We start from the raw sequence: 12793 nt of genomic DNA, 5'->3' as shown, positions 1-12793 counted from the left end.
TGTTTCCCCAGCCTCTGAAGCTCTGCTGAGGGTGAGATCCTGTCTCCCACTTGGCTCTTTTTTTGAGCAGTTCCTGCAGTCTGGTTTGGCCCCTCCCTCCAGAAAGAGAGAGAGAGAGAGAGAGAGAGAGAGAGAGAGAGATGGGGCGGGGGAGGAGGGGAAGAGAGATCAAACCATGAAACACCAGGTGCCGCAACACAGCAAGAGACAGAGGGCTGGAAGGTGACTCGATCCCCGAGCTTAGGGTCAGGGCATCGGGCTTGGAAATCCCCGCAAGTCCTGGGAACAAGAAGACTCCCAGGCTGGCTGAGAGGCTGCAAGTCGCTGCTTCCCAGCGGGCCGGCCCTTCTCAAGCCACGCCCACATCGCCTACTTCTGAGGAATGCGGGACTAGGGGTTAGCGCTCTGTACCACCGACGCCGGCTCATCGCGCTCCCCAGCAGCCCCTCTCCGGCTCAGGGTTGCCCCACCCCCATGGCTAGGAGGTCTTGGGGACCCCTTCTTTCCCCCTCCAGTTGAGTGTTCCACCCCTGGCCTATGAAACTCCACCTCCCCACCCTCTGCTAGCCCGGATTGGTGGACCTCCCGCGGCGGTGCCTAGTGATTGGTCGCCATGGATGATGGTGACCAGCAAGGCCCCGCCCCAGCCCGCGCTAGGATCTGGGGGCGCAGCTCGGCGGTGCTGGGCTGGCGCGGCTGGAGCCGCCGCCGCACTGACAGCTCGGTCTGCGGACCATGGAGGTCGGCGCCGGCCCGCGCTGGCTGCGCCTGCTCGCCTGCCTGCTGCCGCTCTGTCTCGCGCTGCTTTTGGGACGCGGGCGACCCGGGACCGCCGAGGAAGGTAAGGAGCCCGGTGGCTGGGCTGGGAGCTGGTGCTGTTAGCAGATTGGGGCCAGTGACGGGGTGGTGGGAGTCTTTGGGGAGACTAGAGTCTGTTTGGGGTGTGAAGCAAGCGGGGAGCGAGCGGCAAAGAACTAGAGAGAGCGCGAGGGAGGTGGCTAAGCATTGGGAGCCTTGAGGGGTGGTGAGGATCTCGGGGCTGCAGACCTAGCAGGGTCGGAAAGAAGGACCTAGGAACCGCGGGAGCCAGGGGCCGGTGAGACGGACAGGCTGAGCGATGAAAGGTGGGAACTGGGGGAGGGGGCGGGGAGAGGCTGAGAGCAGAGACGAGATGCGGAGGTGAGGTCGGAGTATGAGGAGACAGGATGGAGCCCGAGCGGGGTTTGGGGGACCACTGTGCTGCCATAGTAGTTGGAACGCCGGATTGGGTTGCGGGCAGCCGCGAAGGCTGGGCGGGGAGCTGTCCGCAGTGCTGAATTCGGATCATGGTCTGGCGCGGACCGCGTAGCCGGGCTGGGGTTTGTCGGCAGTATCAGAGCCCGCGTCTTGTCTCTGATTCTGCATTTGGGGGAGCTATAGGCTCAGCTGAATCCAGAGGCGTCATGGCCAGGTGCAGAATCCTGAGGTGCTAGAATCAGGCATTGACCACAGGATCAGTCCCAATGCTGGATCGCAGATGCCTTGCAATATGTGATTCCCATGTGCTATTACTTGTGTTAAATCAGCACGCTGTCAGCGGTCCTGCCCACCATCACAGATGCCTGTGGAGCTAGCCCCTCGTAGAGGCCCTTACCGTGGCAGCCCACCCTCTTCTTTAAGCTCCAGATGAGTAATCCTCCAAGATTTTGGGATAGTCTGGCTTCCTGTCTCCAGGTTGCTGATTCTGCTGTCCAATGCTTCTCTGTGACCAATGCTGGGAAAATGCAGGCTGTTGATCTGACACCTCCCTGGGGAATAAAGTGACTCCAAGCTTCTCTGGTGTGGAAGGGGTTTATGGATTATACATAAAAGGACCTCTGATATACTTTCAAAGGCAGTACAGATGACAATCCCTGGGAAAGAGGTTGGTTGAGAAGATGAGAGATTTTTATTTTCCCCGTTGCTAGTAGGATGTCACCACTTGGTTTCACCCAGAGGCTCCGGGAGTCAAACAAGGAAGGTTTAAATCTCCTCCATACCTGGTGACCAGCCTTCAGAAAATTCTCTGAATCTGAGTGGATTTGGTGGGGGGTGTACTCAGGAATCCTCTGATATACTCATTTCCTCTCACTGATGGACACTTAGGTATAATTTAGGGAACCTGGGAAGAATGAGAAGGGTCACTATCTTCCTACGTGCTGTTTGAGAGGTGGCCTTAGAGCATTTGGTATGGATTCTGTGGAAGGCTGAATAATGATACCCCTCCCCCAAAAATGTCCATGTCCTAATCCCCAAAACCTGTGAGTGCTACTGTAAGTGGCAAAGGGGGACTTTGAAGATGTGATTAATTCTGAGGTGAAGAGATTATCCTGGATTATTTGGAAGGGTCCAACATCATCACAGTGCAATAGCCCTTATATGAGGGATGCAGGAGGAGTTAGAGTCCAAGGGGAAGGAGTGAAATGACAGAAGCATTGATTGAAGTGATGCACTTTGAAGGTGGAGGAGGGGCCAAAAACCAAGGAATACAGGTGGCCATTAGCAGCTGAAGAAAGCAAAAAAACCAGAGTCTCCCCTCATAGCCTCCCAAGGAAGGGAGCTGACCCTGACACTTCAGTGAAACTGATGCCAAGCATCCAACCCTCAGAACTGTAAGAGAAAAAGGCATGTTATTTTAAGATACTAGGTTTGTGGTGATTTGTTATAGCAGCCCTGGAAAATTATATAGGCTGTTTACCTAATCATTGTGGCTTCATCTCTATGGATTGAGCTATTCACATTCTCCTTATAGGGATCTGGGCAGTGGGAAACATGTTGTCACATTCTCTATCCCCTTGATTAGCAAATTTACAGAGAATTCAGCAAAACATCTTACCCCACTAACCTGACTTTTTGCTTTCTAACATCTCTGTTCTCCCCTCTCCCTAGTCATTCTTCTGGATTCCAAAGCCTCTCAGGCTGAGCTAGGCTGGATTGCACTGCCAAGTAATGGGGTAGGTGTAACATGGTCTCTCTCTGTCATAGAGATTTTCTGGTAATCTAAGACTCAGCCCTTTTAGCTCCTTACAGTTAGGTCACAATGCTACTCAAGAGGTACACAGCAGCCCTGGTGTCACGCCAAAGAGGCTTGCTAGAAAAAGTTGACTAGTTAGAACACAGACAGACAGACAAACAGACAGACAGATAACTGGTGGTGTCCAGGAACAGATATGTGACATGTAGACCGAACTACTGTTGGACAGTGCCCTGCACAGTAGATACTCCAAACAGTATTGTCCAGTGATTAACAGATCAAGCAAGGCACGGGAGTTCTGAAGGAGCCTTGGAAGGTGGGTCAGGCTGTAGTGGTATGAATTATAACAGCAGCTTGTGATGCAAAGGCACTGGGTAGAGAGTTGAGAGACCCCAGGAATGATTTCTAGCTGTGCTGTTAACTCAGTGTGCATACCTGGCCAATTCACTCTCCCTCTGCAACCTCAGTTTCCCATTCATAAAAAGAAAGATTAGTGCTTGCTTCACCAGCACACGTACTAAAATTAGAATCACATAGAGGTTGAGCATGGTCCCTGATCAGGGATGACATGCAAATTCGTGAATCATCCTACAATAAAAAGAAAAAAAGAATCGTTCATTTCCAAAGTTTCTTCTAGATCTACATTTTGGGTGTTTGGGGTAGTGAGGGGGAGGCAGGAGAGAATAGAAAGACAGAGAAGGAACCGGTGCTTGACCTCTCGGGAGCACCTGGGCTCTGCGCTGTCACCTTTTCCGTTCTTCATCCCAGTGGGAGGAGATCAGTGGCGTGGATGAGCATGACCGTCCCATCCGCACATACCAAGTGTGCAACGTGCTGGAGCCCAACCAGGACAATTGGTTGCAGACGGGCTGGATCAGCCGCGGGCGTGGGCAGCGCATCTTTGTGGAGCTGCAGTTCACACTTCGCGACTGTAGCAGTATCCCTGGCGCCGCAGGCACCTGCAAGGAGACCTTTAACGTCTACTACCTGGAAACCGAGGCAGACCTGGGTCGGGGGCGTCTCCGTCTTGGAGGTAACCGACCCCGCAAGATTGACACGATAGCAGCGGATGAGAGCTTCACGCAGGGAGACCTGGGTGAGCGCAAGATGAAGCTGAACACAGAGGTGCGTGAGATCGGCCCGCTTAGCCGGCGGGGTTTCCACCTGGCCTTCCAGGACGTGGGCGCATGCGTGGCGCTGGTCTCTGTGCGTGTCTACTACAAGCAGTGTCGCGCGACCGTGCGGGGCTTGGCGGTGTTCCCAGCCACCGCGGCCGAGAGCGCCTTCTCCACCCTGGTGGAAGTGGCCGGGACGTGCGTAGCACACTCAGAAGGGGACCCCGGCAGCCCTCCACGCATGCACTGTGGTGCGGATGGCGAGTGGCTGGTGCCTGTGGGCCGCTGCAGCTGCAGTGCGGGATTCCAGGAGCGTGGTGACATCTGCGAAGGTACATGGTGGACTGGGAGGTGCGGAGCGGGGACGTAGAGCACAGGTGGCCGCTGGAGGATGCAAGACAGGAATGAAAAAGCTCTGGAGGCTCTGGAGCTGGGGGTCATGATCTTTTGTGGAACTTCTAGCAGACCCAGTTAGTAAAGTTACTAACAGGAGAACTGACTCCATATACGAAGGCTCAAGGGACCTATATTTTAGGCTTGGTAATAGGCAGCTCGCATAGGCCTTTTCCTTTATTCACAGAGAAGGAACCGGCAAACAAGTCATCATCATTTCACAGATAGGAAACAGCCTCAAAGAGATCAATACCTCACTTGCCAAGGTAGAAGATAGGGAGCCAGGATTTGAATGCAGGTTTGCTCAGCTCTCAGATTCTACCACACTATGTCACCTTTGCTACACATAGGAAGGAACTCTGTAGCACCCCCACGTTTGGGCTAGCATTATAGGGAGTGAGCTCCCCAGCACATGCAGTCACTGACTGTATACAAGTCAGAGGCTGGCTGCAGGCATTGTTGAGCTCAAGGGAAAGTGGGAGATTGCACCAGATGACTGCTAGGATCTGAACTAGAATCATTGTGTCCTGGGGGTTGGGGGACCTCCATAATGGGTTTCTGATGGGCTCTTTCATCGATAGGGATATTAGGAACAGACCTGTCTCTCCCCCGTCTGCAGCTTTGGAAGCAGGGAATAAAGACAGGGTTATGAATGTATACCTCTAATGTAGGAAGATCAAGAGATACATTTTCTAAACCAGGTCCTTTTCTGTGTGTGCCAAGACAACAGAAATGAATCAGACATAGTCTTAGCTCTTGAGACACTCACATATAGATGGAGAAAGGCAAGGATTAAAAAAAATCACACGGGGGTGACATATGATATAACAGAGGGATGCAAAGTGGTGCGAAGACAGAAGGAGACTAAACTTGCCATCATTCCTTTGTTCAATCATCCATTCAATAGCAATGCATTTGTTCAGGTGTATAGATGAATGCCACCATCTCTCCCTGGGGGAAACTGTGCTTTAGGAATCAACTCAGAGGCAAGAGTCTTCCTGAAATCTCCAGGATCTTGTTCTGTGCTTTCCAGCTCTCACTGCAGCCTCTGTTTCTATACTTACCTCCATTGTATACAGTGATATGCTTATGTGAATTTCTGCTTCTGGACTAGAAACTTTTTGAGCCCGTGCCCTAGGTATTATTAGTCTCAGCAGCCTCAGCACCCACAGCAGGATATGATATGGAGCAGGTGCTAAGTGGGAAGGTACTGGGTTAACTTAGGTTGTGATACATGCCAACAGAGGATGCATGGAGAAGGAGAACCCAATTCTAAAGATGAAGACTTTCCCAGAGAAAGTGAGAAGGCTGTTATTCCAGGCAACTGAGAGCATCTTGAGCTTAGGGATTGTGTACAAAGGCATGGCAGCAGACAGGTGGCATGATTGGTGCTAAGTAAGCCAGTGCAGTCAGAGCAGCAGGCATGGTGTGTGTGCGTGTGTGTGTGTGTGTGTGTGTGTGTGTGTGTGTGTGTGTGAACTGATGAGCTGGAGAGAGGCTGGGGCAAATTATGGAGAGACCATGAATGTTGGGAAAAAGAACTTAAGCTTTACACTTTAGATCAATGAGTAATCTAAGAAGTTCAGATTTATATTTTCAAATATAAATCTGAAAATATATCTAGTGCCATATTTTATATGTTATATGGCACTAGAGTTGCCAAAGAAGGGATTGGAGAAGAAGGATCTGAGGCCAGAAGATGGGGAAGAGAGATAATGCAATTGTCCAGGAGAAAAAGCATGGACTTTTGGACTCAGGTGGCAGCAGAGATCCTTGAGAGCTGAGGATGGGTGTGATCAGGATATAGCAGCCAAAGCACTTAGTGACCATGTGACATAGGAGACAGGCACCCATTTGATTCCTATGCTGTTGGGGAAAGAATGGACACAAGGTCCATCCACTGGGTACGGAACACAGGATGTGGATTGACAGGTAATTGAGGTGAGGTAGCTAGAAAGTGGGCCGGAGCTCAGAATACAGATACTACTTGAAGCTGTGAGCGTGGCTAGATAAACCAGGGGGATTCTGGAGGAAGAAGCAAGAAGGCCAACAACACAGACACACAGAGGAGCAATGTTTAAGGACAAGTGGCAAAAACTAGAGCCCACTAAAAAGACTGAGGAGTAGGGAGACGCTGGAGGACAGCCAGGAGAGGATATATGGAATCCCAGGGAGATGGCAGCATCCGGAGGACAGCAACCTGCAATGTGGCTGAACAGTCAGCTAAACTGGGGATTGGTCAGGGTCCACTTGGTGAGAGCAGTTTCAGCTGAGTAGAGATCACTTTACAGTAAGCTGAGAATGAAGGACACTGATAAGCTGGATGGAATCTAGAACTTGGACTTCATGTGAGAGGAGGTGGCATCTTCAGGAGGTCACTGGGTTGAGAGAGGGTGTGTATGTATACCTTCATTTGAACACAAAGGACTTTTACTGTAGAAGAGATTTGTTTGGGAAAGAGCTGGCAGGGTACCAAGTGAATGGGAAATTGGAATGGTCAGTTCCAGGGGGAAGGAGTCTTCCATTAGTAATCCATGTTGGTTAGAATTACTGATACATGTTGCTAACAAAAGGGTAGGCCAACTTTTAGCATTTAATTGACTGAATACAGTACTGGTAAGTGAACACCTGTGCTTTGCACTGAGCTATATCCCAGGGCTTTTAAAAGTTATTTTTGAGATAGAGTCTTGCTAAGTCTCTAAGCTGCCCAGGTTGGCCTTGAACTTGTCATCCTTTGGCCTCAGCCCTTCAGAATGCTGGGATTACAGGTGTATGCCACCATGCCCAGCTACTCATATCTGTGATTGTTCTCAAGTCCATATCTTTATTGCCCACATCAGAAATGGACCACTGGAAAGAGCCCACAGTGAGGAACCAATGTGAGAGCCATTGGGAGACATGACTGATGGGATGTAGTCTTTCCTTTGGTGGTACTGGGAATAGAGTCCAGGGCTATTGCACTGTAGATTTTGAGGAGGTGGAAGAGATAGGTCTAGAGTAGAGATAGAGAGGCTAGCCTTCAACGGGAGGAGACTCATCTCATGCTCTGGGATGGAAAATGAGAAGGGAGACAAGTGTGGGTGGTACTTATGAGTTTTGAGGGTCAGATGTTGAGGGAATTACCAACTGATGATTTCTCCTCTTCCTTGAGGTGGAAAAGAGAGTATCTGTTCAATGGACAGATTCTTCTTTTGTTCACTTCTGTGTGTATTTATAGCCAGAACAGTGCATGGCTCATTATAGATGATAAAATTATGAATAAGTCAGGGGCTGGGGGAGGTTTGGATCCATACTGTAGGACAATACATGCATGCAAGCAATCATGCATACACACACACTGAAAACAAGTCCACTTCTATTCAGTTTTGAGCTCCCTTCCCTTGGGCTGAGACCAGACAAAGGCTTCATCTCCGCCCTGGGGACTGAAGAACTGGGGACAATGCCAGGAAAAGGTTCACAAAGGAGGTGCTATTTGAACTGGGGTTTGGAGAAGTACTGAACTACATTACAGGGAGAAAAGAGGTATGTTACAGGGCAAGACCTGGAAGTGACAAGAAGCACTCATTGTGACATGGGTAGGGTGACAATCAGTGGAAGCTTTTGGGGAGTTTTAGGAAGAGATGTACACTTAGCAAGCCCTGGAGTTCTGTGTGTCTTCTGCAGCCAAGTACAGACTCCTTTCAAGAGGTAGGTGGATGTGGCGGACAGAGTGCTAAGAAGTTCTTTTCTCTTTTTTGTTTCTCTCTTTACTGACCTTACTCTTGTTCTCTTCCTTGCCATTAGAGAAATTAGTGAAAGAATTGGGTTCCCCTTTGGGAGAAAATTCAGGCACTGTATCTTCAGATCTCTGTGGGACTGCCCAGGAATCAGGGCCTCACGCAGTATATATTCTCTGAGGTTCCATGGGGTACATTGAGTTCCCGCCACGGGTTGGTATGAAGGGACTTAGAGACAAGGTGGTTAATCTGGGCTCTAAGAAGCACTTTTAAACTTCCATGATCTATGAAAGTAGCCTCTGAAGAGAATGAGTTCCTCATTCTGCAATATATGAGCAAAGGCGATAGCTGCTGCTCAGAAAACTTCCAGAGGCTCAGACCAGTATTGAACTACGTGACCTCTGAAATTCTGACTCTGACCTTGAGCAGGAGAGGCAGGTGCTGGCTTCCAGGAATCCCTTTCTGAGTGTGTACTGCAACACATGACTCCTCTAAACAGAGCTTCTGGGGCACAGATAACCATGCTGCCCCTCATGGGACCACACAGAGAACAGTTCAGATAGCAGTCTTTCTTACACACACAGGGCTGAGTGCCTCCAGCATTCCTCCAAAGCCCTGAGACCTGGCACACAGGGTAATTCCTCCAGGCCTGCCCTGGCCCTTGCCCTCTTCCTAGCCCAGGCAGGCAGGCCTTAGTGTTCCATTTTACTAAGTCCAGAGAGGTGCAAGGAGTGGCCTGGCTAACACTGTATAGCCCAGACCTTCTGAGTCCCAGCCTCAGTGGTAGGTAGGCCCATGATTCATCATCAAGACAATCACTTCCAAAGGCTCTGGACTGCAGAGACCCTCCTCCAAGCATGCTGCTTGGGACTGCAGGTAAGCTAGTTCTTCAAGTGCCAGTCTTGAAGACAACAGGCATCCTCAGAAACAGTTCTTCCTGAGGCCCTGTGAATCCCTGCTGCTGTACTAGGTCTTCTTGGAGCTAGACAGCAGCTACCTTTGATCACCAGCTAAACTAGAGAGGAGGCCCCGGGTGCAAGTTGAGGCCCACTGGAGCTCATAAAGGAGGGGCCAGGAGCCACTGCTTCCCTCTTCCCTCTCTGGCCCAGCTGGAGGGAAATTATTTAAAGTGGGTGTTTCTTCATTTCCATGTCAGGCCTGTGAGAGAAGAACAGTAATTACCATCATTATCATGTAAGAGTAGTCTGTGAAGGGCTCATGTTTTTGTTCAGTTGTGTTCCGTCTCAGTGCCTTCCCACCAACCTGGCAAGGCTCAGATAGGACAACCGACGTGCCCAAAGCCACACAGCAAATGAAGGGTGCAACCTTGCTCATTGAGCTATTAAAACACCTGTACTGTTAGCAGCTGTGCTCTGGGTGAGGTCGGGAAGGGAGAGAGGCAGCCAAGCAGGTGTCAGATTAGGGTTGGATCCCTGGTCCAGGAAACTGTCAAGAGTCCCTCTAGTCTCTCCACCTGCTTCTGACATGCCTGGTTCCGCCTCCTAATGATTGGCGACCAGGTGTGAGTCGGGGATTCATGGCGCACTAACTGCAGGCCGGTGATGGAAAGCTTGGCAATGCGTGTGTGGGAGTGGGAGTGCAGGAGTCTGTCTGTCCCTGGGCAAGTGCAGGCCAGCCGTGCAGCTCCTGCCTTCCATTCTTTTCTCCATCCCAGGACCACCCGGTTCAGCTCGTTTTCCTCCAAGCAGTGTGATGTGGCCTCTGAAAGGGTGGGCTGGGTTGGGATCCCAGTAGCTGTCGGACCTTGGGCAGCTTAAGTTCAAGAGCACGATTCTCTTCATTTTTTAGTATATGTGCTGCCGAAGTAGGCAGTCTCTTCATTTGAAAAGCTGGATGCATGCTGTTGAACGACTGCAATTCCAGCATTCAGAAAAGCTGAGGCAGGAAAACTACCATGAATTTGAGGCCAGCCTGAGCTAATACACATACAGTTCAAGGACAGCCCGAACTACACAGCAAGACCCTGTTTCAACAATCAAACAGATAAAAACAAGGTGAAGTCAAGCCTCACAGCTTGTTGTGAGGACCAAATGGATGGTTATTGTTGAGGACCAAGGGGCTGAGTTGCAGGAGCTGTGTCCTTGACGTTCCCTATCACAGTACCAGGAGCTAATATTCACCCAGATGGGCACAGGCAGAAAAGAGGGAGACAAGCTGTGGAGGAGCCCCTTCCTCACTGGTCCCTGTCCGCAGCCTGTCCCCCAGGGTTTTACAAGGTGTCCCCGCGGCGACCCCTCTGCTCGCCGTGTCCGGAGCACAGCCGGGCCCTGGAAAACGCCTCCACGTTCTGCGTGTGCCAGGACAGCTACGCGCGCTCGCCCACGGACCCGCCCTCGGCCTCCTGCACTAGTGAGTGCCCCTCCAGGCTGTTTTGTGGGGGCGGGGTGGGGAGGTCCGAGGGGAGGACTGAGGATGGGTATGGGGGGGCAATGACCCGGAATGCCGGGGGGCGGGGCAGGGAGGGCAGCCCCGGGCTGGGAAGCAGGGGAGCCCCCGGGATGGAAGAACGAGGACCCGAACCGCAGCCGAGTGCAGACCGAGGGGCCTGTCCCCGCCTCAGCCCCCACCTCCTGGGAGCCCCGAGGGGCTCCACCCAGCCGCCCCGCCCTCTGAGCGCCCCCTCCCCTGCGCCCAGGGCCGCCGTCCGCGCCCCGGGATCTGCAGTACAGCCTGAGCCGCTCCCCGCTGGCGCTGCGGCTGCGCTGGCTGCCCCCTGCCGACTCCGGCGGCCGCTCCGACGTCACCTACTCGCTGCTCTGCCTGCGCTGCGGCCGCGAGGGCCCGGCGGGCGCGTGCGAGCCGTGCGGGCCGCGTGTGGCCTTCGTGCCGCGCCAGGCTGGGCTGCGGGAACGCGCCGCCACGCTGCTGCACCTGCGGCCGGGAGCGCGCTACACCGTGCGCGTGGCCGCGCTCAACGGCGTCTCGGGCCCGGCGGCCGCCGCGGGAGCTACGTACGCGCAGGTCACCGTCTCCACCGGGCCGGGGGGTAAGGCCAGGCCGCGCCGCGCGCCCGCGTCGCCCCACCCCGCCACGCCCCCTTAGCCACCTCGGATAAGCAGCGTGTTCCCGGGCAGAAGGGATCCCGGGAATCCTGGCCCCCGGCACCCCCACCGAGACCCTCACCGGACCCTAAATCCCGGGGAGGGCGTAAGCACGCAGGTGACTCGTCAGGTGGCCAAAGAGGATGTGAGCATGTGAGCATTGCAGCGAGTGCGCGGGAACCAGTTGGCATCCACTTTCCCTGGACACGTCGCGGACCGCCACTGTGCCACCCTCCACTCTGCATCCATTTCCCAGGGGCAAAGGGGAGGAAAGTCTTTTTTGCCTTTCTTTCAAACAGACAAAGACAACACATTAGGAATCCTGTCCAGCGTCTCCCTCCCTCCCCAAGAGGGTGGGGAGTGGCTGCCTGTGCCATTTGGCCGCGTCCTACTACAGGGTAGTAGGCGGGTGAGGCTGCAGGGGAGGGACTCCCACCGGCCCACACATTTCTCAGTCTGGAATTGAGGCGAAGAAAGGAAGGCCTGCCAGTTTTATACTACCCTCTCCTCATTCTTGACGTTTATAGTTTTGATGTGCCTCCCAGCTGGGGTACGCTTTCAAGTAATCCCTTAGGCGTCTTTTGCAAGAAAGATAAGTGAGTGGTGTGGTTTCTGAGGTTTTTTTCCCCCTATCTGAAGAGATGTGATTACTTTGTGACCCCACTTGTCTGTCTTCTGGCAGTTGTATTGCCAGCAAAGTCTGAAGCTAGGGTTTCATTTTTTAAGTAGCTTGGGTGTATGCATGTGCACACATACTGATGTTTGAATAATTCTTTAACCCACTGATGAAAATTAACAATGAACCAATGTGGATTTCTTTGCATGGAATTACCTGAAACACAATAAACCTTTTGGTCTGCACACTTCCCCCACGCATACATACCCCACCTTGGAAAATTTTCTTCGGTGATTGCTTTCACTGGAAGTTCTGAAAGCTCCTCCCATCTATCTCTTAAGACTGTCGCTAAGCTCTAGGCTGTACCCTTTTCAGATTCTCAATTCTTGTCACTTCCTTTATCATTTTTAGTTCTTATAATTCTTAATCTATTTCCTCTGCTTTCTGAGAGATTTCCCAGTCTGCCTGGTTTTGTGCAACAGCAGTTCTGTTCTTTATCATCTGTTGTGATTTAACCCCCTGCTATTGCATTTTCATTTTAAAAAATTAAATCCAGGGCCGGACATGGTGCCACATTCCTGTGATTCCAGTACTGGGGAGGCGGAGGCAGTAGGATCACTATGAGTTGGAGGCCAACCTGACTTACATCAGAGACCCTGTCACAAACAAACAAATATTATCAGTATAGAAAAACTAACCGTAATCCTATTACTCAGACATAAACAACTGTCATTATCTTGAGATATTTTCTTCTCAGAATTTTTTCTCTGTATCTTTGTCTGTAACTGTCTTCTATGAAATCTCTTTTCTAATATATAAAATATTAATTTTTAATTTGGCATTTCACATTAACAATCTAGTTTTTGATATGGGTTAGAACACTTCCATTTTCATTTTAT

General features: G+C 51.7%; 1 protein-coding gene, 1 long non-coding RNA gene and 1 other non-coding gene across 5 annotated transcripts in view; 2 read left to right on the top strand and 1 right to left on the bottom strand.

Moving 5' to 3' along the window:
- The window catches only part of LOC134473006 (uncharacterized), a 32551-nt gene extending 21784 nt beyond the window's left edge, over positions 1-10767 (bottom strand). The window contains exon 1 of the long non-coding RNA XR_010043092.1: positions 10758-10767. This is a non-coding gene — a long non-coding RNA (uncharacterized LOC134473006). The remainder of the gene's footprint in view (positions 1-10757) is intronic.
- The window catches only part of Epha10 (EPH receptor A10), a 35656-nt gene continuing 23526 nt past the window's right edge, over positions 664-12793 (top strand). For all 3 annotated transcript variants that reach the window (XR_010043088.1, XM_063236103.1, XM_003471438.5), the window contains exons 1-5: positions 664-841; positions 2908-2972; positions 3761-4439; positions 10431-10586; positions 10873-11223. Coding sequence is in view for 2 of the 3 variants with exons in the window: in XM_063236103.1 (XP_063092173.1) it covers positions 736-841; positions 2908-2972; positions 3761-4439; positions 10431-10586; positions 10873-11223 (1357 nt within the window). In the remaining variant the exon portion in view is untranslated. The remainder of the gene's footprint in view (positions 842-2907; positions 2973-3760; positions 4440-10430; positions 10587-10872; positions 11224-12793) is intronic.
- Positions 3486-3590, top strand: LOC111757247 (U6 spliceosomal RNA). The gene has a single exon (XR_002791621.1). It is a non-coding gene; the product is annotated as a U6 spliceosomal RNA (small nuclear RNA).

The sequence above is a fragment of the Cavia porcellus genome, unplaced genomic scaffold (assembly GCF_034190915.1).
Source record: "Cavia porcellus strain 051 isolate PalLab524CR breed Dunkin Hartley unplaced genomic scaffold, mCavPor4.1 scaffold_25, whole genome shotgun sequence".
NCBI lineage: Eukaryota > Metazoa > Chordata > Mammalia > Rodentia > Caviidae > Cavia > Cavia porcellus.
This window is presented reverse-complemented; position numbering and strand designations above follow the sequence as displayed.